The sequence below is a fragment of the Stenella coeruleoalba genome (assembly GCF_951394435.1).
Source record: "Stenella coeruleoalba genome assembly, chromosome: 11".
In the NCBI taxonomy this organism is placed as follows: domain Eukaryota; kingdom Metazoa; phylum Chordata; class Mammalia; order Artiodactyla; family Delphinidae; genus Stenella; species Stenella coeruleoalba.
Window position 1 is genome coordinate 44786306 of NC_137157.1, and position 26364 is coordinate 44812669.

The 26364-nt window shown below is 37.1% G+C and overlaps 1 protein-coding gene across 2 annotated transcripts in view; it reads right to left on the bottom strand.

The window, feature by feature from the left end:
- TRHDE (thyrotropin releasing hormone degrading enzyme) overlaps nucleotides 1–26364 on the bottom strand; it is a 398879-nt gene that overhangs the window by 188455 nt on the left and 184060 nt on the right. For both annotated transcript variants that reach the window (XM_079937605.1, XM_079937606.1), the window contains exons 4-5: nucleotides 5618–5772; nucleotides 2725–2838 (exon numbers count right to left, since the gene is read on the bottom strand). In XM_079937605.1, coding sequence (XP_079793731.1) covers nucleotides 2725–2838; nucleotides 5618–5772 — 269 coding nt within the window. The remainder of the gene's footprint in view (nucleotides 1–2724; nucleotides 2839–5617; nucleotides 5773–26364) is intronic.

Here is a 26364-nt window from a genome sequence, read left to right on the forward strand (position 1 = left end):
ATGTAGTGTTTTTAATGTAAAAACTGATTATTGCTTTAGCAGAAACTGACTGTAGACACATACACACACATATATACAACCTAAGACAGTTAAGCAGGCTACACAAGTATACTATCCTAAATCAGAGCAAGAGCTTCCTTAACAATAACAGTGTAATTCTGGGCTTCCTTATTGCTATTCCATCGAAGGTAGACTGTCATAGTGATCTCCCTAGCAAACTGAAATTGTATTTCAGTGCTTGAGCCTTGGTGTCTAAAAATAATTAAAGCACTGTTTTTGAGATTAGAGGCAAAAGAGGTCAGCTTCCTGAATTTCTTTACTTCTGACACAAGCCTGACTTCTGGTTTTTCTAATTTAGGCTAAGTTCTAGTGAAGCCCAAGCCTTGTTCTCCTGGGGGAGTTTCTGTGCATATCACAACAGTATGAGTTACTGCTAACACAGCCATCACTCTTGTTCTTTCTAGTATTTCTTTCACTCTTTTGCTGATGCCATTATGAAAAATAGTGCTGACACAGCCTTAAAGTCACTTAATATCCTTTCTTACTTATGTGGCTAACTTAGTCCTAAAATTTTGTTTGCAAAGAAGATATTAACGATCCTTGGAGGAGAATTTGTTTAGAGTCTCTTCTTACAGGTTTTATAAATTTAATATATTGAGGTACTCTACAACCTAAATTGAAAAAACTACTAAAAAAGCAAAAGCAGCCAATGATCAGACAGTATTTGTAATCTTTAAAATCCGAACATAAAGAGACATAAGACCTGTTTTCACTATTGCCTAATTAACTGTGATGGACCTTATTCTTTCATTTCTTAGTTTAATCCATCATTAATTGCTATTTTTGATTATAACATATGGATTAATATCTTACCAGCTCAAGGTTTTTATACTTCCAGTGCATGGTATGTATTCTGTTAAGGACAAAGTCTCAGATGTGTTATTTACACTCTATATTCATTTTCAATATTTCTTATAAAATTGTTCTCCGTTTATAACTTAACTGATAAAGATAATGAAGGAATATACAAAATTATTCAAAGACAAAATCCAGTATGAGGACATTGAAACTTGGGATTCACTGCCATGCTAAAAACCATTAAAAGCTGTCAGTTTTCACCTCTAGTATAATTCTGTTGATTCCTTTTTAACCTAAGATGTATTTTTATAATGATGAATAGAAAGGATTTTGTCATAGATAGCTGAATGAGCTGAAAAAAAAGAAAAAGCTTACCTATATGAGTAACATGCCATTTGTAATACTAACATCTTTTAATATTGAAACATAATAGAATTATAAATCAGTAATAATCCACAGCATAGTGAAAATTAAATGATAATTTTAAACAAATTTGGTTGAAAGTCAACTAAAAACCAAAATATATTTTTACAAATATTTCAATATCCTTAAACATTTCAGTTTTCAAATTTCATATTTGTTTAAAAATTACTTAATTATATTGATGGTATTGATGATTTTTCTTCAAAGTTCTTTAAAGGCATTTTTAATTAATTTTAATGCCATAATAAAACAGTTCAAATAAGATTTTTTAAATTGTATAATATATAATGCATACCTAGATACATAAGGCTAAGTAAAATTAGCTCACACATTTGTGCAAATGAACCATGCTGCCTTTATAAAATATAAGCAAAACTGGATAATTCAAACATATCAATATGATATTACAATTGTAACATTTCTTCTGAGATATGTAAGATCACCTTTCTTACTCAGCAGGAGTTGGCTGAATTTATGGTAGAGAAGTTATATCATGACTTACAGACATCTTTATATTTTGCCTTGGTTTAAATACTATTCAGATCATACTTGTAATCATGACAGATAACTAGATAATCACATAATAATTTAAACATCAAAAAAGAGTGGTGTGAAATAAATATATATTATCACTCATGCTATGTCACAGGTGAAAGCTTTTGAGCTTCTGGAAGTTGACAAGTGTCAGTACTTTGCAACTTTTACGTAGTGCCACTTAAAATAAATTTAAAATTCAAGTTCCCAAACAACATATACCCTGGGTTCTACTCCATAATAACATAGTCACTTACTGATTAATGGAAGCTTATACTAAATGAAAAACTTATATTAAATGACATATAGAAATCATACCCTCCCTCCACTTTTTCTTCTAGGATGCTCTAGAACATCACTGCTTAAGGTACAACAAATCCTACTTCAGGTTCAGACGTACAGGTATGGGTATAATGTGTACAGCTCTTTATAGTGACCTCTTATTAAATCATTTAATCCTAAAGTAAAAACAGCAATAATGCATCAAAAATTTTAGCTAATTTTTTAGTTCATCACATTGAAGAAATATTAAGTTCTCATTTTTCTGTATATTGAAACATCCTATATACTTAAAATATAACTCATTGGTTACTGTTACCTTCTCTATTTTAAGGGATAATTTATCTTTGTTATCAAATACTGCAATCTAAAATATTTCTATTTAGAAAACTTGTACCATTTTGAAATCAGCATGTAACCAATCAGATTCTATTTAGTTCTAATAAACAAAAATATTTTGGAATAGTACTGTTTACATTTTGGGTTACTTTTCCTTTTATTGTATAGCTAACTTTTTTTTTTTCATGCATCGGTTGGTATTTTCAGTCACATCTGGTGATAAGATAAGCCCAATGTAACACAGGATCAACCTTTCACTTAGAGTTCCAAACAATTAAAAAGTGCACTTACCATGTTCCAGCCGGGGTAGAGGTAGTCTGTACCAACAAACTCAAAGTAGTGAGCAAATCCCTCCTTCAGCCACACATCTTCCCACCACACAGGAGTCACGAGGTCACCAAACCACTGCCGTGACAAATGAATGGGCATCAGATAAAATCGCGTCTATCCCAGAATTATTTTATCTAAAAGTAAATGTATTAAACTATGATTGTCACAACTGGAATTCATTCCCCAATTGATTTTGTGATCTTAAAATACGTTGTGGCAACACCATTGATTTATTTGACTACTTGGATGACACTAATTTTCTATAAATGCATTCAGGGAAGAACAAAAATAAAATGTTCAAGGAACACAACAAGAAGATTTAACCTGGAGAAGAAAGAGCTAAGGTTAAAAAACTGACAACAGCTGTCTTCAAATATTTGAAGACCTAGTATACAGAAGAAGAAAAGGCTTGGGTCTTATGGCCCTACAGGGGACAAATCAGTATTAATGGATGGAAATTAGGGTTGTAGATTGGTAGACATTGCTAAAAATGCAGGAGACCCTCTAACAGACTGAAATGGATGAAGATGGAAAATACTACCTCGAGAAGTGGTGAGCTCATCACAGGAAGTACCGAAGCAGCGCCTTCCAGTGGCAGAGGCAATTCACAGACGACATCGGCTGATTGAAGGAACTAATAAAGGCTTTAAGATGCTCCACACCTGACTCTCCATGATTCTATGATAATGAGGGTTGGACCAAAAAAGTCTCTAAGATCCCTTCAGGAAAGTAATGTTGTAATTTATAATTGGTGTTTTGATTAGATCTGGATACATTACTCTGAAATCCTTGCTGAGTTCACCAAAGCTTAAAGGAATTCTTTTTTCATTAAAAAACAAAACAAAACAAAACAAAAACACATTATACGCGGGAACTATCCTACAGACTTGGGATTTAATGATGAAAAGTCAGACAATGTCCCTTCTCAGGCAGCTGACACTTTATTGTGGAGGAAGGGACAATTAGGTGAGATAGAAAATAAAAAATAAGCAAATGAACAACACAATTTCAGATCTTATTAAAGTGTGATAGGAATGGAGGATGGGTCACTTTAGACTGTAAAAACAAAAAGATTCTCTCTAAGCAGATGACATTTGAGCTCAGACTTTAATGATAAGAAGAAGCCATGAGAAAGCCTCAGGCAAGAGGATTATAGGCATTTGTAAGTAACCCTTAGTGTGAAGACTGTAAGTGGGAGTGAGTTATTTAAGAAGCAGAAGGAAAAGGCAGTCAGACAAGTATCAGATCATAGCTTTACAGCTTTAGGAGCTAGAGGAAAGAGCTTGGTGGCTGAGCATTTCAATATTAATAAAGTATCACTTACTCAAGAGGATCTCTAATAGAAATACAAAGAAGAGATAACTCTGAATACGCTGATGACCACAAAACAAATGATATTTAAAACATTTTCTGTGCTTGATCAGAAAGTAATGTTTCTTCTCCCTTAAACTGAAAGCCTGTCTTAAGAATTGTGACAATAAATAGGTGAGGAGAAACGGTAATGTAGAAAATAATTGGGCAATGATAGTGGAGATTATTATGTGTTTCTCCCAGCTTCCGGCTCATTTCCGCATAGTTAGTAGCCGAGCACCACTAAGCTAGAACAAGAAAGTAACTGAGAATCTGGAACAAATGAAATCCAGTTCTAGAAAAAATTATCAGTGTGTTCTTATTTCAGCAGAACTCTACATGTAACTCGTTTCTAGGAACGTTCAAAAGGACATTGATTTGCGTCAAAGAATTGTATGTTTAGCTGGAAACCATTTTTAGCACAATAGAGGAGCCCTGGTTATCTCTGCAATGGACCCCCTTAAGTCTCTGCAGCAAGGAACACATGCCCAAGCTGACCAGCATGACAGGTACAAACGTCTACAGGTTCACTGCAGAAGGCTGACATACAGGTAAAGGGTCATATGGCCTAGAACAATTTATCATGAAGTCCCTATTCATGTATTGTCATTTAGCTGTTCAGCCTCTTTTACTAACAACATTTTCCACCTCAATCTTTCTTAAGGTTTTCAAGCTTTTTAAAAAGATTTTGGGTTGGTAACAAATTGAAGTTGTACAGTATCACACTGTGATTTCTGGTGTTTTCACTTAAAAACCATCCATGGTTTCTGGTAATCAGGACAAAGATTGCTTTTTATTAGCACAAACGTTTATTTTCAGTTATTTTTTTCACTACAATCAAGATTCTAATAAGCATTGTGAAATCTCTGTAATACCTTCTGCTCATTGTAAGAAAGTACATAAAATCAAAATGAAATTAATTTTATCTTAGCTTCATGATAAAGCTGGCTAATTTACATATGAACTTCTAAACATGTCAAGACAAAAAAAAAATCAATCATTTGAGAACAAAGAGGCTGTCGCAGAGTTAGTGAAAGACTTCCTAAGTGTCTGTGTGATGGGAGAAGGGGAATAACAAATTGATTTCAGCAAAAGCAAATTTTGACATGTACACAAAACTCAGCTGCATCTTTCAGCAATGCAATAAATCATTGCCATCACTGCACTCTCCATATATACACACCAATAATCACAAGAAAATACAGCAAGGTTGACAAAGAATAGTGAGTGGATAGGGTCTCCAAAGAGGCTGCTGGGTAGCAGTGCCATCTCACTCCTCAACTAAACTGAATGACAGTTACTTATTCAATATGATCCGTGTGTTTGCTTTCGTTTGTGCCGTCACTTGAGAACAACCTATCTTCCAAAAAGAACTACATGGTGCTCTATACAATTAAAACTTAACTGGGAGGATAATAACTTAGCTCCTAATCTAAGTATCTGAAATCATTCTACATTCTCGATAGTTTGCAATTATACTTACACCTGATCCTTTTTCTCATACCTGGTGACATATCTCATGAACAATGACCATGGTGACATCCAGCAAATAAGAAATAGATGAAACACTGGGATCCAGCAGTATTCTTTGTTCCACAAAAATACTTAGTCCCCAGTTCTCCATAGCAGCATACGGATGCTTAGGCACAGCTAAAAGATCTAGAAACAGAATAAAACAATTCCAAAGGCTTTAACAAACATGTCAGATTCTAAAATCATATCCGACAAAAGTCCAGAAATCCTAATTAGAAGAAATACTTGTTCTTTCTCAGTAATTTTTTTTTTTCTAAATTAAACTACCTGCCATTTCTACGTGACAGCAGAAATATAGGCTATCACTGTAAATGCTGGCCATATCCATCCATCACAGTTCATTTTCAGACCCAGTGCTGTAGGAGGTTGGAAGTATCAGCGCCATTATTGATGGGCCTGTCCTAATAAGTTGCAGAAAGTCAAGGAAACCAAATGCAGCAGGAATCTACAGAGTCAAAAGGCATTGTGCCTTCTAATGAAAATATATTCAGCTCAGTGCAGTAAATGCTGTACTCTTGCTTTTACCGCAATATTGTTCAAAAGAAAACATGTCACATCAGTTTAAAAATCCAACATATCATATTTCTAATTGCTTAATTCTAATGTATTTTTTGAGTTTTGTTAAAAATAAAATATTACATGTAAATATAGCTCAGATAGAGAAAACTAAAAAAGTAGATGCAGTGTCAAAAGGACTGTTGAGGGGGGCTTCCCTGGTGGCGCAGTGGTTGGGAGTCCGCCTGCCGATGCAGGGGACACGGGTTCGTGCCCCGGTCCGGGAGGATCCACATGCCGCGGAGCGGCTGGGCCCGTGAGCCATGGCCGCTGAGCCTGCGCGTCCGGAGCCTGTGCTCCGCAACGGGAGAGGCCACGACAGTGAGAGGCCCGCGTACCACAAAAAAAAAAAAAAAAAAAAAAAAAAAAAAAAGGACTATTGAGGGAACCTGCAGACTCTGGTTCTGGCCCTGCCTCCACCATTAATTAAATATATGACATCAGTAAATCACTTTAATTTCTCAAGACCACAATTCTCTCACCTATAAAATAAGGTTATTGGACGTCATGATCTCTCAAATCCCTTCCAGCTCCGAAAATCTATGATTAGGTGATTCTAAGATTTGTGCTTATTTTAAAAGGTTGTAGAGGTATTATCAACGTTTGCTTAAGGTGACACAGTAAGTACATGCTTTGATGCACTCCCTCTGCTCAAACACATAGCAATGTTAAGTAAAATATTAAAAGGAAAACCTGAAAATCATCTCCAGGCTTGAAAATAAACCTCTCCATGGACCAGAAATGGTACATAAGTGCAAAGCAGTGATTGCATGTGAAGCCATGGGCAGTGGCATTTGGGAACTGGATCCAGCAGGATTCACCGGAGCCAAAGGCATCTAAGCCAAGCTGATAACTTGTTGCCAGAGGCTGACGTAGGGCATGCATGTGCAGAAGGACTGAATATAGCTGGTGCTCAGTGCTGCTTGGGAAAGCTAGCAAGCGGCAATGTAAGGATTCGAACCCAGGCAACCTGGCTCCACTTTCCCATGTAAACCCTGGACTAACTCCCTAGGATGCTAAGAAAATAATGGTACAAAATGTTTGCTGCAGTATTCTTTGTAAGAATGAAAAGAGAAAACTGCAAGCCTTTCACCGAGATAACTGACAAACTGTGAAATAATTCTAAAAAGCAATACCATACAACAACTGAAATAGTCTTACCACTAGATTCTAACACTACATGTATCAACACGGATAATCTGAAAAACATAATGTTGAGGGAACAAATAAGGTGTAGAATGACCCTTACCATATACTACTTAAAAACAAGCAGAAGTACCATAGATTGCAAATGGATACTCACACATCCACTCAGACAGACAGTAGTGGTAAAATGCACACACAGTCACACACATACAGGAATGATAAACACCAGATTCAGAATTATGATTGCTTCAGAAAAGAAAGAAGGAATGAGGGACAGTCTCTTAGGTTCCTGGAGCCAATTTCAACATGTGTGCATGTGGGGCGGGGACGTGGGAGGGTTTGTCCCACACTGTCTATAAATAATTCTTGGATTCCAACAGAGTGACCCAGTATTCAACTCAATTCCGATACCATCTACCCAAAGATAGAATCAGATTCCACAGGTTAAGGAGGGTTCAGTCCTACAACACTGCATCCTCCATCCCTACTTCAGAAACCAGTCCCAAGCCCAGGTTGTTACCTGTGCTTCTGACCTATGGACTAAAGATAAGTCAAGTATGGCCCCTGTATCCACTACATGGAAACATGACAGCTTAACAGAAAAAATAAAGAAAGAATAAAAAGTCCTGTGAAAGAGAGAGAAAACAGATTTAGTTGGAGAAGTTCTTGAAAAAGATAGTATCTGAGTTGGACTTCCAAAGATAAATAGGATTTCGACAGGCAGACAGAGGTACTATATGCATTCATTTATACAAGTATGTATTTATTGAGCATCTCTTTTGCTCAATACAAGCATTGTTTGTTCTGTCATCCAAGCTCCTTGCTCCCTGCTCTCATGGCACTTATATTTATTTGTGAGTGTGTGTAGGAAGAGGAGGTTAATTAACAAGTAATAAATGAATGAAAGAAATTTAGTAAATGATAAATGCTACCAAAAAATAATTGAGTAAGACAGTGATTGACTGGTAGGGTGAAATGGGTGGAGTGTGGTCAAAGCAGGCATCTCTAAGGTAATCACATCTCACCTGAGATGTGAATAATGGTAGAAGCTAGCTGTCTGAAGATCTGTGGAAGTATTGATATATTGTTCTAAGAAGAGGGGACAAAAAATGCACAGGTCCTAAGGCGGAAATGAGGCTAGCATATTGGATAGAATGAAGGTTGGTGTGGCTGAAGCGTATAAAGGAGAAGAGTATAGTTGTGAGAATTATACAAAGTGCAAGTACACAACAAATAGACATACTTCTACTTAAGATTTTACCTTGAGACCTTCCTTAAATATGAACAAACCAGGCAATAGAACAACATTGCGCCAACTCTGCCTGCCACCAGCAGATGGCAATAGCAGGAGCAGGTCTGGGGCCATTTACTTGTAGGAACACGGGGACTTATGGACAAGCCTGTTGCAAAACAGAGGCACTTCTGTTTGCTGGAGTTCTCCAAGAGCCGAGAGTAGTCAGGTCCCCAAGACTGAGTCAACAAATCAGGCCGCACACTGGAATATGGAGTGGCTCAAATGGCACGGAGAGAAAATTCTAGACATGGGCCAGATGCGAGTCTAAGAGTTTGGAATAAAGAAGGTACAGCCAGGGGCAGTCATCAGACAGCAAAAACCTGACTAGCAGCCTAAGCAGGTGTGGTGAGGGGGCAGCTGAAGGCTGGTGCCAACGATCTCAGGCAATGGTGACCTAAGTAGGCACCTGGTGACAGGTTGGTTTCCAGAGGTCTAAGGGCAGAGAAGTCAGACCCGAGTAACAAAGCTGTACTTCAGCCAGACAAAGACTCTTGAGCAAATGGAGTCAGATTCAGATAAAGTGATTGAGAACAGAGTGAAACACAGAGGGATCAAGCACAGGAGGCAGCTTCTCAGATGCTCACAGGCTTAACAATAGATACAGGGAACCATGTCTATGGATGGCAGAAGGAAAAAAAAAAAGAAAATTTTAAAAATTAGATTACGCTACTACAGACATAATAACCTTCTATCAAAGTACTGAAGAAACCTGGATTTTGTTCTAACAACTATTGAGGGATAATTTAACTGTCTCTCTCTGCTCTATACCTTTATCTCATAAACAGTTCTATATTTTGAGAATACCTTCAGGAGGCATATATCCACATAAAGACTTGTACACAAATGTTCATAACAGTTTACTTCCAATACGCCCAAACTGGAAATAATTCCAATGTCCATCAATAGATGAATGGATAATGTGTGGTATATCCATACAGTAAAATGCTGTTCAGCAATAAAAAGAAATGAGCTATCAATACGTGCTACAACGTGGATGAGCCCCAGAATAGTTATACTGAGTAAAAAGGAAGAAAAAATAGATATGTTGTACAATTCATGTCACTTACATAAAATTTTAGAAAATGCAAATTCATCTATAATGTCAAAAAGCAGATCAGTAGTCACCTGGGGACACATATAGGAGGGATTAAAAATAGCAACAGGAAAGAAAGAATGTCTCTGTGTATAACTGAGTCACTTGGCTGTACGGCAGAGATTGGCACAGCACTGTAAATCACCTATACTTTGATTAAAAAATAAATTAAAAAAATAGCAACAGGAAACTTTTGGGGGTGATGGATAGGCTCATTATGGTGATGATTTCATGGGTGTATACATATCTTAAAACATCAAATTTTACACTTTACATATGTGCAGCATACTGCATGTCACTACACCTCAATGAAGCCGTTAATACCTTCAGTAACTAAAATATTCTTTTGCTTAACTTTGAAGATAATAAGATTTATTTACAATGAATTAAATGGTCTCAATTTTTGCAAAATAATTTGTCATGAGGCTATATCCATTAACGTGTGCAACCACAACTCTTTAATATGCCTTGAAAACAGAAGTAAGAAAACTCAAATGTTTCAGAGTCAAATTTACTTGGAAATTAAAAGAAAATCCTGGATAAAATTATGCATAGGAGTCTGCTCCCAATTAATTACGCTAGTCCTAAAACTATAGGCAGATAACAAATATTCATATAATACTAGTGAATGTGATTACATAAATCACCATAAAAATCTGACTTTCTCTACTTGTTCCCTTCAGTGCACTAGAATTTACTTTCTATCTTTAACACTATGTTGAAACAGCTGTCGCTAACTAAGAGCACAAAATCTCATGGAGACCTCTGAGTTCTTACTTTTTTTTTTTCCAGTACGCAGGCCTCTCACTGTTGTGGCCTCTTCCGTTGCAGAGCACAGGCTCCAGACGCGCAGGCTCAGCGGCCATGGCTCATGGGCCCAGCCGCTCCGCGGCATGTGGGATCTTCCTGGACCAGGGCACGAACCCGTCCCCTGCATCGGCAGGCGGACTCTCAACCACTGTGCCACCAGGGAAGCCCTGAGTTCTTACTTTTTTGATACTGCCAAGATTTATCACACTGCTTATTAGGGTCTGTCATAGAAAGATATCTGTGTTTCTCCTCCACTTCCCAGATTAGCCTTTCTTCTTGTTGTTTTTGTTCTTGTTTGTTTGTTTAATTTTCTTGTCATCTTCTGATTTTTGAAAACCAAAGTTCTAGGATTTCCATCTGCATGTATGTGTGTATGTGTATGTGTGTGTGTGTGTGTGTGTATGTGTGTTTGTGTTTTAACTCATTCTACTAGTTTTCTTTTAGTGTTCTCACCCACTCCAATGTCATCTGTCACCACCCACATGCCCAGATAGCTCTCTTTGAGCTCCAGAGGAAAATATCTAAGCATCTTAGTAGTAGACTGTTAATTGATAGTCCCCCCTCCACAGCCACTAATGTACTATTCCTTCTAGAATAATCCTCTCCCCTGTAATCTGGCTTAAACTTTAAGAAAGCTTTGCAGCTTCCTCTTTTGGACTCTGGGGAAGGTCAGTCACCAAGAAAAATGTCCCACTACCCTAACAACATGGTGCTAAAACGAACCCTGAAACCACGTGGAAATGTTCAAAGAATCATCAGGCAGGGTCTTATAATACATACAAACCGAAATCCAATCTCCAGCATCAGGAGCAATGTTCTGATGTATAACTTCATAAACTAGAAGTAGACTTTAATGTATTCTACATTATTAAATAACCACTAGCAAAAAAACCATGTGCAATACCAGGCCTCTCCTCCCTGCCACAGTCAGATTCTGAGCTCACAGATCAGCAGAGTTTGTTGTCCAGGATCATTTCCCCTCTGATGACAAATCATGCTGAATATAGCTTACAACTAGTTCTGCCTGATGTCACAAACCAAACAGATATGTAGACATTACCAAGTTCCATCCAAGAAAGAACATTAAATTCTGCAGTTCTGCTCATCAGTTCCATGGTTTCACTGTTTGCCGTGTGAGGTGCTCTTCTCCTTTAAACTTCTCTGCTAAGTATCACTCAGAGGCACTCCCTCCAGATTGACAGACACATTCTGAACTTTGCCCTGGTTCTTCCACCCCAGATCTATCCTGCTCTCAAATCCCCAGACTTCTGCACTAACTCTTCCTTCTGTTTCCTTCACCCTTTAAATTTCAGCCTCAATACTATCTTCCATGCGGTGTCCTAGCAGCATCTCAATCACAATCCAAGTTGCTTTCCAGCACTGCAACCCTGCCCTTTTTGGCAGAGGGCAGTAGACGTAGCAGTTAAAAGCTGGAGCTTTAGAGTCCACACTGTTTGGGATCCCAACCCAGGTCTAACATTTACTGGCTATGGAACTTCAAACAAGTCGTTCAATCTCTCCCAGCTTCCATCCCCTCATTGATAAAGCGGGGATAACGTCCTTGCAGGTTGTTGTGAAGATTCAATGAGATGGTCCGTTTAAAGCACTTCGTCCTAAGCACAAAACGTGATAAATCAACGCCATCGCTATCTGGGATCTTTCCAGTTCATCCTCACCTTGGGGAATCAGATTCATGACAGGCCTTAGCTTGAGAGAGGAGGAATCTTGTCTTCTAACAAAGATGAAATGTTGGCTAATGTGTTATGCTAGGCATTCTGATTTCTGAATTGAAAATGTTGCTTATGATGTAAAGCAATACAGGACCTACCGAAGAACAAACTTAAAAAAAGAAAAGTCATAGGACATCCCCATTTTATTATTCAGTGACCCTAAATAAGTTTTAAAGGTCATAAGCATTCATGCTTAAGTATTAAAAAATAAAACTCCTTGCTCTGACGATTACCACATGTGACTAGTATAAATATAAATTGCATTTGAAACAGTAATATTGATAAGATAAAATTCATAGAAGTCCTCTATTACTGGTATTTATAAAATGAGAACCAACGTTTTCCTTTCAAGTGCATGTTCTGAAGTTGTTTTTACTCACAAACAGATTAGGTACTGAATGGCTGTTTTTAAGTTCATTTGACAGAGAGGAGTTTAAGCTTTGCTATCCTTGGATACATTTCCACCAAATTTAAGACCTATATGGGAAAAGAATCTAAAAAAGAGTGGACATATGTATATGTATAACTGATTCACTTTGCTGTACACCTGAAACTAACGCAACATTGTAAATCAACTAGACTCCAATAAAAATTTTTAAAAAGAGAGTGAATTGGTCCTTCAAAGCTTTAAAACAGAACACACTTTCTCCTGATGGACTTTCTATTTGGGCATATTTCCATCAAAAAAGATTCGTTTCAGCTACATACTTTAGCCTGTAACAGAATTTTCATCAGTACCACTTGTATTCACTAGCTTAGCATTTAAGCTCGCAAACTCCTAGCATTCTCCTGAATTAGCGTTAGGCCCTAATATGCACTCAATGTTTTTGCTGACCCTCCTGCACACACTCAAAAGACTTTTTTTTTTCATTTCTGCAATCACTTTTCCTCAACACTTCCTGATTACTGTCAATTGCAAAGGAGGAGCACTTTTCATGGTTTGTCTAATTCCCTTTTTCCCTGAAAAAGAATTTTTATGCCAAAGGACTTATCCCATATGCACAAGGAATGTTTGTCATTTTCTCACCCATTTAATTTTTAAAATTAGCTCTACTTTGATTGCCATCATCACATTCTGCATCTTCTCTCAAGCACTTCCAAAGCTTACGGTCTTTACTTTAATGGACATGATTAGGCATAAACATCAAAAACACACTAAATGACTCCTATCACCATCATCTGGTGACAGGCCAACTTGATTAATGCTTGTTCTATAACAAAGATTTGGTGTTATCTAAGAATGTAGGTTGGAAGTAAGGTTCCTTTCTATGAGGGTTTCGTTTACTATATTTTTTGATTTATTCCTAAAATACTTATTCATTACCTAACATAGGCCAGACTGATCTGAACACTGGATATATAAACCCTGAACAATAAAGACACAGTTCCATTAAACCCTCATGGAGTTTAAAAACCAATGGGGAATACAAACAAGTTTAAAAGTACACATATTATAGACACACATGAAGGAAACCTCAGGGGAGTACATGTGCTAACCTGAGTACATGGTATGATGGAAGCAGCACAGAGCAGAGACTAAGAACATGGGCTGTGAGGCCAGGTAGCTCAGGTTCAAAACTCCATCCTGCTACTTAGCAGGCTTGTTACTTATCATTTCTGCCCCTCATGTTCCTTACCTGTAAAAGGAAGATGATTATAATTGCTACTATTTCACAGTGTTACTGCGAGGGCTATTGTTGGAACACAAACTCTCAAGTAATCTTTCACATTTCTGTATGTCTTAAGAGCACAGATACTGACTGGTTTTTGTTCCAGACTATCTTTTTAAGGATATTTGTATAGAAAAAAACAGAGATAGTGTCCTCTCAAAAGCAAAGGACAGGAGTACATACCATAATTTATAAAATAACTAGATTCCTCAGGGTCCTCACCTATTATATAATCCATTGCATATGCAGGTAGCATCTGGACCTCTTTGCGTTGCTCTTGTGAATTGGGGCTCAGGGAACTGGCTCAGAAAATGTTGATACTCTGGCTACTGCTATAGCTAAAGGAATAAAGTTTTATTGTCTCTAATCCCAGAGTTTCATGTCTTCCACCAAGTTTCAAGAAACAATGGCAGGCTGACTTGTCAAGCTTGCAAAGAGGGTAAGATAAAATCTCTCTTGACAACTATGTGAGTGAGATGCTTGGAACAATACCTAGTTCTCAATAGCTGTTAGCTATTGTAGACAAAAAGCCCCTCCAAAGATGTCCATGCCCTCATTCCCAGAACCTGTGGATATATTAGATTACTTGGCAAAGGGGAATTAAGGCCACAAATGGAATTAAGGTTGCTGATCAGCTGACCTTAAAATGGAAGAGTAGCCTGGATTATCCAGGTGGACTCAGTATAATCACAAGGGTCCTGAAAAGCAGGAGGCAGAAGAGTCGGTGTCAGAGTGAGGAAGTGAGAGAAAGACCCTGGAGGCCATTGCTGGCCTTGAAGATGGAAGGGTGTCACAAGCCAAGGAACACGGGGCTTCTAGAAATTAGAAACGCCAAGAAAATTTAGAGATTCTCCCCTAAAGAAAAGACTTTAGTGAGAGCAGTGTCAACCTGCCAACCTACAGAACTGTAAGATAATAAATTCATGTTGTTTTAAGCCACTATGGATGTGGTAATTTATTACAGCATCAATAAGAAACTAATAGAGTATTATCATCATCATTACCTTTATCACTTTTACTGTATTGATAAATATGCTATATTACTACAACATTACTATATTATATTACTATAATATATTACTACAACAATGTTACTATATTACTGTCACTATTACCATATAAAAGAGGTCCCAAATCTTAACCTAAGAATTGGGAAAGGCTTCCTGGAGAAAGTCAGTTATGAGATTTGTTCAGTTAGCTGGAGGGAAAGTATATTTCAGGCTAAGGGTGTCTGCAAACAAGTGAGAGAGAACATGGGACTTTCAGTAAACAAAAACTGGATCAATATGGCTGAAGCATATAGTGACAAATCCTGTATGGGACATGCTGAGTTTGAGCTGCCTCTGGAACATCCAAACAGAGATATCCAGTAAGAGGCTGAATATAGAGGTCTGACGTGTTGGGGAGAGGTTTGGGCTGGGGGAACAGATTTAGGAAGTCATCAGCATGTATACAGTAGACTATGACCCATGCTGAGCATAGAAAAAAAGACTAAGATATCTGAGGAGCACTGAGATTTAAGAAACAGGCAGAAGAAGGGGGCAAATGAAGCAGGCTCACAAAGGATACTAAGAGGCACTGTCATAAGAGGTGGGGGGGAAGCCAGAAATGTGACATCACATCATTCCTCAGTAGTGAGGCAAGAGTCGACAGTGTCTATGAATATCTTAGGTTTATTTATAAAATGCAGATATTATACACTGAAGTAGTTAAATATTAATTAGTGCAGTCAACAGTGTCTATGAATATCTTAGGTTTATTTATAAAACACAGATATTATACACTGAAGTAGTTAAATTTTAATTAATGCTTTCAAAGAATACTAACTTACCATTCAATATCATTTTCAACAGATTTTCAAAATGAATTATAGAACTTCTTACACAGATACAACACAAAGTCTAATTATATGTGTTAGCATCATCACCTAAAGGGGGAAAAAAACCAATACTCTGTTAGGGGCTTTCATTAATCAGCTATTTAATGAGTATTAGTTGCTGGACTGGGCCCATCCCACAGCATGGAACTCAGGAGACTTTTTTTTTCCCAAAAGTCTGAGGTAGCTGGGAATCATTTTAGAGGTTTGGATAGCTCTTTGACACTCTTTAATTGACAGATTCACATTTCCAGCAGAAGAGAGTATAAAAATAGTACTATTTATAAATGAGCATTCTTAACTCTTGAAACTTGGAGTTTTCAGTAAAATATATTTCCAAATTCATATGCACTTCAGACATTCTAAGTACAGAGTGGTTGCTCCTAAAAGAAATTTATGTAAGTTTGGTAAAGTGGAAACAAAGATTCATTGTGCCTTAAGGCCAATTCCTCTTACTATAAACTGTACTAGTAATAGACACACCATTCAATAAAAAAAATGCAAATATATCATTCAAAGGAACCAATGTTGGATGTTTAGCTTAAAACTGTCTAGCATTATTTTCAAGCAAAAAGTCAAATACTTGTTGAAGCCCCAGAGGGAAAAAAAATCACTGAAGCCCAATAGTTGTTGATTTTTTTAAATCACTTCTTATTGCAGTACAAACTATTATCTGATATTAACTGGCATCTAAACAATGGATGAATTTTCAGAGAGCTATAGTAGTCTAAACAGTAGATTCCAAAATTCACTGTGAATTTTAAAGGTTCCTAAGGGAAATCGCTGATGGTGCTTGGGGTAATAAAGGCAGAGAGAAAAAGGAAGAAAATAGAGTTAAAAAATAGCACAATTATAGAAACAGAAAACGCAGTGACACTGTGTTACTTTACTAAACTTTAACATTAATTCGAAGCTAATTTGCCTTTAAGAGAACTAAAATAGAACCATACCAGTTTAGCCCTTGGTGTTTTACTAAAAGCCTCTACCTTCACATAACCCAAACATATAGATTTACCATTTGAAACAGCATCAGTCACTCAACGCCATGAAGAAAATGAATGCCATGTCCCATTCAGGCTGAATTATGTATCCGATGGGAGGTATTGATCAAAATATGAACCATGTCTTTCATTACTGAAAGTACCTGATGCTTTGTTATAAATATCTTCTGAGAGTATAAAGAAACTGCCTTTTCCAAATTTTTCTACAGAAGAGTTTCTGAGAGCTTCTATTCAATGATTTTTTTTTCAAAACCCATTACTAGTGTTCCAAATATTCCCTAGTTCAATTTACATTAGATCAAGAAATGAAATACAAGATGAACTAATAATGAGCCAGAGATTGAACTGAACCCTTTACTTCTCCAAGCTCCAGCATCTAATGCGCACCACTAAGTTATACTCCTAAAGTGTATTTTATAGGAAAGAAAATATTTTGTACGCCTAATGGGGAAATGCTGAAAAGGGGATTTTTTGTGTACCCATCATAAAAGTGTTGCTCCTAATGTAAATACTCAGGGAATTGACATAATTGAAAATTGCCAGAAGACATTTTCCTAACACTACGGTTAATAGAGCGTGAGGGTTCTGCAGCTCAACACGACGTGTAACTGCTCACTGTACACGTGCAGCAGGGAGACTACCGTGAAGAAAATGGTAACACCCTTCTCATTATTTCTGTTTCTTCTTGTCCTCCTAAAACACTATGCAGATTTTGCACTTGCGTCTTGGAACCTGTCTGAATCGTTATTAAAATGAAAGCCAGCATTCTGTGGCGTGCTACACTAAAAGGTACAGGTCCAAGGACACTAAAGCTTCTGCTCATGTTTTGCAGGAGCATTTGGGATATTCCACTCCTGGGTGGGGGATGGCATCCTTAGAGCCTGACCACCTTACAGCCTGGGCAGAAAATGCTACAAAGTGTTTGGGATGTTCTAAGAGCTAACTGCCTAAAGGAACTTGTATCCACCGCTCTGGATCTCAGGGCATTATGTATGTGTATGTATGTATGTATATATGTGTGTATGTGTATATATGTGTGTATAAGTATTTACTATATGATAATATGTGTACATTATATAAATATACATACTGAGTGTACATAAGTGTCTACTCCATATAATATTACAAAAATACATATACACACTAAATATATAATAGAAATTAGCTGAAGTTTGATGAATTCATTGAATTTTATGAGTTTATTATTCTAAATTTTATGAGTCTATCATTCTAAATTCATGTTAGAAGTAGACTGCTTTGTATCTCATCCTATGTAAGTTCAGGCAGATGGAGGTATGAAAACCAGACCACAATTTTGAGTTTTATCCCCAGGGGTCAAATTTAATAATAATAGCTAATAATACTTTCCAAAAATTAGCCTCAAGGTCTCCAAATTAGCTATACAAATACACTAACTGCAACTTTGCTGCTGGTTTTATTCCTAACCTCCTGATCTCTACCACACCTCAAGTTTCATCAATTGTTGACTACTAGGTATGTTCTCATATTTAATGCAATTGGCAGCAGAATCTCAGGACCAGCTCCAGATCTAGTGAATCAGAATATGCAGTTTAACAAGATCTTCAAATGATGCATGTTTACCATAAAATTTGAGAAGTGAATCTTCTAAGACAGGGTGCTTTCCCCCAGGGGTTGTATAAGACTGTCTATAAAGGTGTAAAAGTAAATTAGAACTTTTATTTGTATTTATTTTTGTCTGATACAGATACTCTCCCTGGTTGAATTATCAAGGTCCATCAAAAGAGAGCAGAAATTCCATAGACATCAAAACGACAAACAACTTTCTCATTAGTTCACTTTCAAGGGATTAGGGCATGTGGCAGTACAGAAGCACCCAATTAAATGGATTTATGGATTATATTATCTAGTGTAACTAAACCAACCCTCACAAAATAAATAGGTGACTTAAAAAGACACCTGCAAAAAAAATAATAACAGATTGAGGTTCGTACTAATAATACAGACACCAAAAAAAAATAACAGAAAAAGAAAATGATAGAGCTGACAGTCTTTCAATTCTAAGTAAGAATAACTACCATTTTTGAGCACATCTAAGGGCTAGTCAGTTTCTAAGTGATTTATATGTATTAACTCAGTTAATCCTGACAATTCTTTGAGACACGCTATTCATAGCTCTATTTTGCAAATGAGAAACTGATGCACAGAGACATTAAGTTAATTGCCCAGGACAGTCTGGTATTACCAGAAATGGGGTTCAAACTTTGGCAGACTGGCTTAGATCCCCCAACCACTACACTCCATTCATTCTATTCCATCTGCATTATAAGGTGAAAACACCGATATGATTATTTATTACCAAAAAATCAAAAAGAAAACAAATTTATCAACAAGAATACTTGCACTATTGATTTACATCCATTCTCATTAACAAACTTCACTTTGAACTTCACTTTAAGTGTATATTGTGTCTTGAAAATTTAGCTACTGAAAGTATTATGTGTACTATTTCAAAACTAAATAAATATAGCTATGTAGAGATGAACATGCTCAAAAGTTTTATAGTGGTGCACAACCAGGAAAAGAAAAATAGGAGACTTTTGCCATAAAGCAGTAGTTCTCAACTTTGAGCATTCATGGGAATCACCTGGAGGGCTGGCTCGAATACATATTTCTGGGCCCCAAGTCCAGAGTTTCTGATGCAGTAGAGCTGCAGTGGGACCTGAATCTGTCTTTCTAACAAGTTCCTGGTGATGTTGATGCGGCTGGTCAGGTGATCACACTTTGAGAATCACTGTTGTAAAGGAGCATTTAGAACAGAAGACCTCAAATATTGTCATACATTTGAGTCACCTAGGAAACCTTTAAAAATATTAATGCCTTGGGCTTCCCTGGTGGCGCAGTGGTTGAGAGTCCGCCTGCTGATGCAGGGGACACGGGTTCGTGCCCCGGTCCGGGAAGATCCCACATGCCGCGGAGCGGCTGGGCCCGTGAGCCATGGCCGCTGAGCCTGTGCGTCCGGAGCCTGTGCTCCGCAACGGGAGAGGCCACAACAGTGAGAGGCCCGCGTACCACAAAAAAAAAAAAAAAAATTAATGCCTCATGCTTCTCCCAAGACTTCAAATTGTTCTAAGAAGGGAACTCGGCCTCCTTACTCTTTACATTGCCCTAATGTACAGCAAGGGTTGAAATCACTGCTTTAGGTAGAGGGAAAATAAAAGCAGAAAGACTGGTTCAAAGTAATAAAATCCTAACTAAAATACGAAAGTGTTTCAGAGTTGGAAACAGACACTACTTGTTAATTAATTAAATACTGAAGATAAGAAACCCACCAAAGAGGCATAGACCATGCTACCTAGTTGAATGAATGGGTAATGAATTGAATTATGGTGTTCCATTAACCACGATTATAAATCCAGGGAACCAGAAGGGGGAGAGTCAGAAAGGGGAGGGGGGAGTAAGAAGAAGAGAAAGGGAAAATAATTTTATAGTACAAACAGAACAAATTATTTTCATAATGTTAACCTCAAAAGTCCATTTTTGCTAGTAATAGAAAAATGATACAAAAGTTCCTTTCCATTAACAGCATACACTTCCTTAAATCATTCCAGCAGTTAAAACTTAGGCTGCCTAGCTTCAGAATCCATGTTCTTAACCCCTACTCTATGCTGCATCCTGTTCTATTTTTATATTGATGGAAATAGGACTCAATTAAATGCCAAACAATAAGTCAAAAATAGTAGGGATTAGCACCCAAAGCTCTGAAACATTAAAAAGATGATGCCTACCCTAGTCTATCTTTTTATTCCTGATGAGCAGTCTGAACTTAGTCTATTGTTTTAAAAAGCTTTTTGAAGAAAAACAAAACAAAACAATATAGGCAGTGTGTCTGCAACGCAGTGAAAATAATGTTGAAATTTCAGATCATATGAACTTCTGCTAATAGCTAGGAAGACATAAACATTATTTACAGATTTTATTACAGGCTACCAATGCTGATTTCCACAAATGTTTAATCCCCTCTTATAGAATTGTACAGTCAAGACTAAGTAAACTTGCTCTAAATGCCTTTGCTCAAGTGCCAACGAGTTCGTGTAAAAACATAGTTCAGTCTCTATTTTAAACATAATTTTGTTGTCAGCTGAGAGCCGGCATTCTTTAGTATGGCATAGTACCTGGTGTTAATGAAAAACATCAAAACCTGCTCCCCCATATACAAACACCCTATAAAAAGAACAAATGAGTTTTAATCCTTAGAGAAAAGGGGAAACTTGGGATCAGATGCAAACCATGCTCTGTTGACATTCTCAAATAAAGAAAATATATATGGCAAGGTACTGACTGCTACAATATACAAAAGTTGCATTTCCACTCTGGCTGAATGTAACAGCAGGTGGTAAAGTGGCATTACAAGACAGTCACTTTCACTTTAAGCCCAAAGGCAAAGGACCCATTCTATTTGCAGAGTTAGCTTAAGTTACTGTTGCTTCTTCTATAGCTACATATACTCAAGAAAAGTAAAAATAAAAAAATTTCCATTATCTCCAAAGGTAAACAAAATGACTAGTTGATAATATGTCTCTTTTTCTTTCTTTTTTTTCTTTTCTAGATTGCCTTCTGTAAGGCTGTGGTTCAAATCATTAGGTTAACCTACAATAGCTCTTCACTTATCTAAGATGCTTTAGTGACCTTAAGTATTATTTCTTAATAATGTCATAATTCAGAACACAGTACATGATGGGCACAACTTTTAAAAACAGTTCTAAGTCAAATGTATTAGGTATTAGGATCTGACTTTCAAATAAATTTTCACTGGAACACTACCACCCTAAGTTTATGGAAGCTAATGAAAACATATTAATTGTTTAACACTGATATAAACTGAACCAATGCTTATTTGCCAAATTATTGATTACTCAGATGTTTTTCAGTTGAGGGAAATCTGTTTTATCATGAATTTTTAGTGGTCTTATTTGTTAGACTAAATACAGCCCTACTGCTAACCCAAATGACATCACTACACAAATTACAAAAACGCCACCTCTTCCTCAAGGCACTGTACTGCCATGTGCCAGAAAACAGTGTTAATAAATCTACAAATCTATGATGGCTCCAAACATGAACGGTGTCCTTCCAGAGCTGTGCAATGTACCTCATCTATCAAGTTATGTCAAAGGAATTAACAAGAAATGTTTCCTGATCCATAGAGCTCAGAAGTCTAATGTACTCTGCAAGGAGATACAAAATAATCCTAACGCCAAAGAGACATATTTTGGGGTGGCAAAGTTTTGTTCCCCTACATCACCATATTTGATTAAATGACCCAGTGATCATTAAGAACGTGATGGGAAAAAGCTGTTTTGCTTTACAGAGGACATAGCAGAAGACAAATGGACTTAAAAGTGTTAGAGTTATAACTTTTTTCTGACAAGAGAGATATTGTACATCTAGGTAATGTACCAAGAAAGTCTCCTTACTTAACGTAGTTCTCAGCTCTGCAGTGCATCAGAATCCATTGAGGAGCTTTGGAAGTACTGATGGCTGGGCCTCAACCCCAGACCAATTCTGTATGAATCTCTAGGGATGGGGCTCAAGCATCAATATTTTTGGAAGTTTCCCAAATGATTTCTCATGTCCAGCGAGGGTTTAAAACCTCCAACTTAGATGATTTTACAAACAGTGTTCCTACGTAACATAGACTAGAACGGTGGTTCTCAAATTTTAGTGTGCATTAGAATCACCAGGAGGGTTTCATTAAACAGAGACTGCTAGGCACAACTTCCAGAGTTCACGATTTGGTTAGATGTTGAAGCTTCTGGTCAAAACCTGTATTTTGAGGACCATTGGTCTAAAACCTCACTACTCAAAATGTCCTGGGATGGGGACTTCTCTGGTGGCACAGTGGTTAAGAATCTGCCTGCCAATGCAGGAGACACGGGTTCGAGCCCTGGTCTGGGAAGATCCCACATGCCGTGGAGCAACTAAGCCCGTGCACCACAACTACTGAGCCTGTGCTCTAGAGCCCACAAGCCACAACTACTGAAGCCTGCAAGCCACAACTACTGAAGCCCATGCACCTAGAGCCCGTGCTCCGCAACAAGAGAAGCCACCGCAATGAGAAGCCCGCACACCGCAACAAGAGTAGCCCCAGCTCGCTGCAACTACAGAAAGCCCGAACGCAGCAACGAAGACCCAACACAGCCAAAAATAAATAAATAAAATAAATAAATTTATAAAAAAAAAAAATGTCCTGGGATGGCAACTTTGACTTAACTGGGAACCTGTTAGAAATGCAGACTCTCAGGCCCCATCCCCTTCTGAATGGTTCTCTGAATTTTAATAAGGTTCCCAGGTGATTCATACGGAAATTAAAATTTGAGAAGCACTAGTCTAGACCACAGACCAATTAAAAAGTCTACTGGGATAAGAAGGAATATAAATGGGGATGAAATAGGATAGGGACTTGTGAATAATGAAAGAGCTCATATTCTAAAAACTTCAGCTCTAATCAATCAGGGGCATGCGGACTCACTGTTACCAGATATTCTAATTTTTCAAGACGGTTAGTAATCTGTTTTATTATGTGAAATCCCTTAACTGTAAAATATTAGCAATTCATTCAAAGGTTTTATAACACCATTAAGACCAAATAAAATATGTCTGTGGGCCGTATTTGGCCCATAGCTTGCCTGTATATGACCTCTGATCTAGAAAGAGTCAATCATAAATTGAATTAGAGTTTGAGATAAATCACTGGAAATCTCCTAAGAACCCTTCCTTTAAAAGCTTAAGATAAATGATATATTTGGCAACAGCTAATTATTTTCCATTCGGCATACCTCTGCCTGACACAAACTCAGTAAAGCATCAGAAATAAAATGTTAGACAGGGCAGCTTTGAAATATGTTATGGAAAAAAATATGCAGCTATAAGGTAGGCAGCAAGAGAGGATGCTGAAATGCCTCAGGAGTGCCTCTGAAGAACATGAGATGTGCAAGCAATCAATCTCAAAACGAGTAAGGGGAGACATTTGATTGTGTTTACTGATAAGTACACCTATGGACACAGCAAAATTTCTAATCATAAGCTTTGAGAGTAGGAGAAAAATGGCTGTATTATATAGGTAGAATTTATTTTCCGTTGTAAAAGAAGATATAGTAAAACAACCTCAGTTCCATACCTCCTCTCCACCTTTGTTTAACAGCACTGAATGGTATCATTTCCTTTAACTATGAAGCAGTCTGAAAAAATTTTCCAATGGAGGCACACAGTATTCTCAATGTATGACACTTTAATGGTCACTCAGTATTTTTTCTTTAAACCTTGTACAATCACTTATTAAAGTCATCTTAGAAGCTGTCTAGAGAATAACAAGAAGGTACCTTTGAGAAAGGTCACATAGGACTAAAAAAACACAAAAGGAATGGTTAAGCAAGCTGAAAAGAACCACGGAAGTCAAATTATATAGCTGAGTGGGAAAAAAGAGAAAAGAAAAGTTACGAAAACTGCTTATTACTGTGCTAGAGTACCAGTAAACAAGCAAAGTTTCATAAAAGACTTAAGAACGGCATAGAAAAAAGGGCTAAGGTAATATCCAATCTCTCCTAACCAGGCTGTCCTTCCTAACGCATTTCTTTCACTATGTGATCTTGAACTCCATAACCTCAAAAGGCTCTCTCTCCAGGATGACTACCACATTTCTTAGCCTGTGATAAAAGGTATTCGTAATATAATTTAGCTTTAATCCTATTAAATTATTAAATACTACCTCACACTTTTCTCTAAATCCCCTCAATTAGGCCAACAATTAAGAGAACAGATACTTTTCTGCACTCTTAAAAACATCTTTATAAACCTTTCAAGCTTTTGCTGTTAAAATAATGAAACAAAGTTTAGCTGGATGCCTTTCTTGGTTCAATATTTGAGAGAACCACCATCATCTCTTACTTTAGTCTCTCATCAGCCTGTTTAAAAAAATGTTGGGTATGCCAAGGACAGTTAACTACTAAAGATATGTTAAGTAATTATTTTTTCAAAGAAAATGTAAGTAGCACCTCAAACTACATTTGACATCTTAAATGACATATATGAGCAGATAAGGGACAGACTTTTACAGCCCTATCAAAATAAGGGAATTTGTACTTGAAGCTGCCAAGATTAGAGATTATATATGCTAGGATCTGCATTTGTAAGATAACTTTTCATCTTTGGGATTTTTTTTAAAATATTGAAATTAGAACATGATATAAAAGAGGAATGCAATGAAAATCAGAAGCACTTTGCTTTTTACCTTTGCCAGAAAGTAACCATGTGACTCAAGACCAAAGCACTTCAGTTTCTTTATTTTAAACTGATGTCACCATTTGCATTATATACAAAAGGAGGAAAGAAATAAATTAGCATTTAATCAAGTCCGAATAAGTGCCACACTCTGTGTTTCGCAAAAACACCAGTCAGATAAGAGGGTGAACTAGACAATCTTTACGGCCCTTTTAATTGAAAACTCACCTCATTCTATGGAATATTTGAGTGAATTGATATGTAAATCCTGATCACAGTAAGTCACACAAGGACCAGTGTTGTCTTGGAATCCATTCTCTTTCTATCGCAGCCTCACCCAACTATGATGAATAACTCCTTTATCTACTTGTTAGTAGGAAATCCAGAACTATAGAGAGAACCTACATAGCAACCAAACAAGATGCCTTTCTTCCTGGCAGCATTGCCAAGGTACATTACAATGTTAGAGAGGGGTTTAAAAAATATATATATAATATAAATATACATATATATATGAGCAAAAGGTTCCAACCAACGTATTCTCCATTTTTCCTAATGATACTCAAAAAAATTTTTTTTATTTTTAGCAGTTCATTAACATTGCTATGTTCATACTGAGCTACTGATACTATGCTAAATCCTAGGAAAACAAAATTGAATAATAATCCAAGCCCTTGTTTCTTAGGACTCAAAAAGGTATTAAAACAAATAGTTTAAGTACATAATAAGTGCAATATACCTAGAATGCCAAGAAAACACAAAAAGAGGGTGTTAATTCAATCAGAGAGTCAAAGGAAGGTTTCCTAGAGTAAATGATGCTTGAGTAGGTCCCCTAAAGACAAAACAGGGGTAGGACAAAAAGCAAAAGAAGGCATAAGGCATCTCAACCAGAGGGAATAGTAAAAGAAAGACACAAGGGGTAAAGTTGCACAGTACGGTGGAAAAAGAGTTGTAAGGTATTACTGTAGTAGAGTAGATGTAGCAGAGTATGGGGAAATGAAGCTGTAGTGGCAGTCAGTACTAAATCATGGAGGACCTTGATTCATGTCAGGCTAAGAATTTGGATTTTATCCTATGGGCAATGGGAAACCAACAGAGGGTGCAGGAGAATAGCATCGCCAGATTTGCCTATATCGCGTTTGAAAGATGGATCTGAGCTAGAAATGACAGAAGGCAAGAAAATCAGTGACAAGTGTGTCCCTGTGCTGTGTGGTATTAACAGAACTGTGGAAAAGTGGATAGAATTAAGAAATATTTAAGATTTAAAATCAGAGGAGTAATATG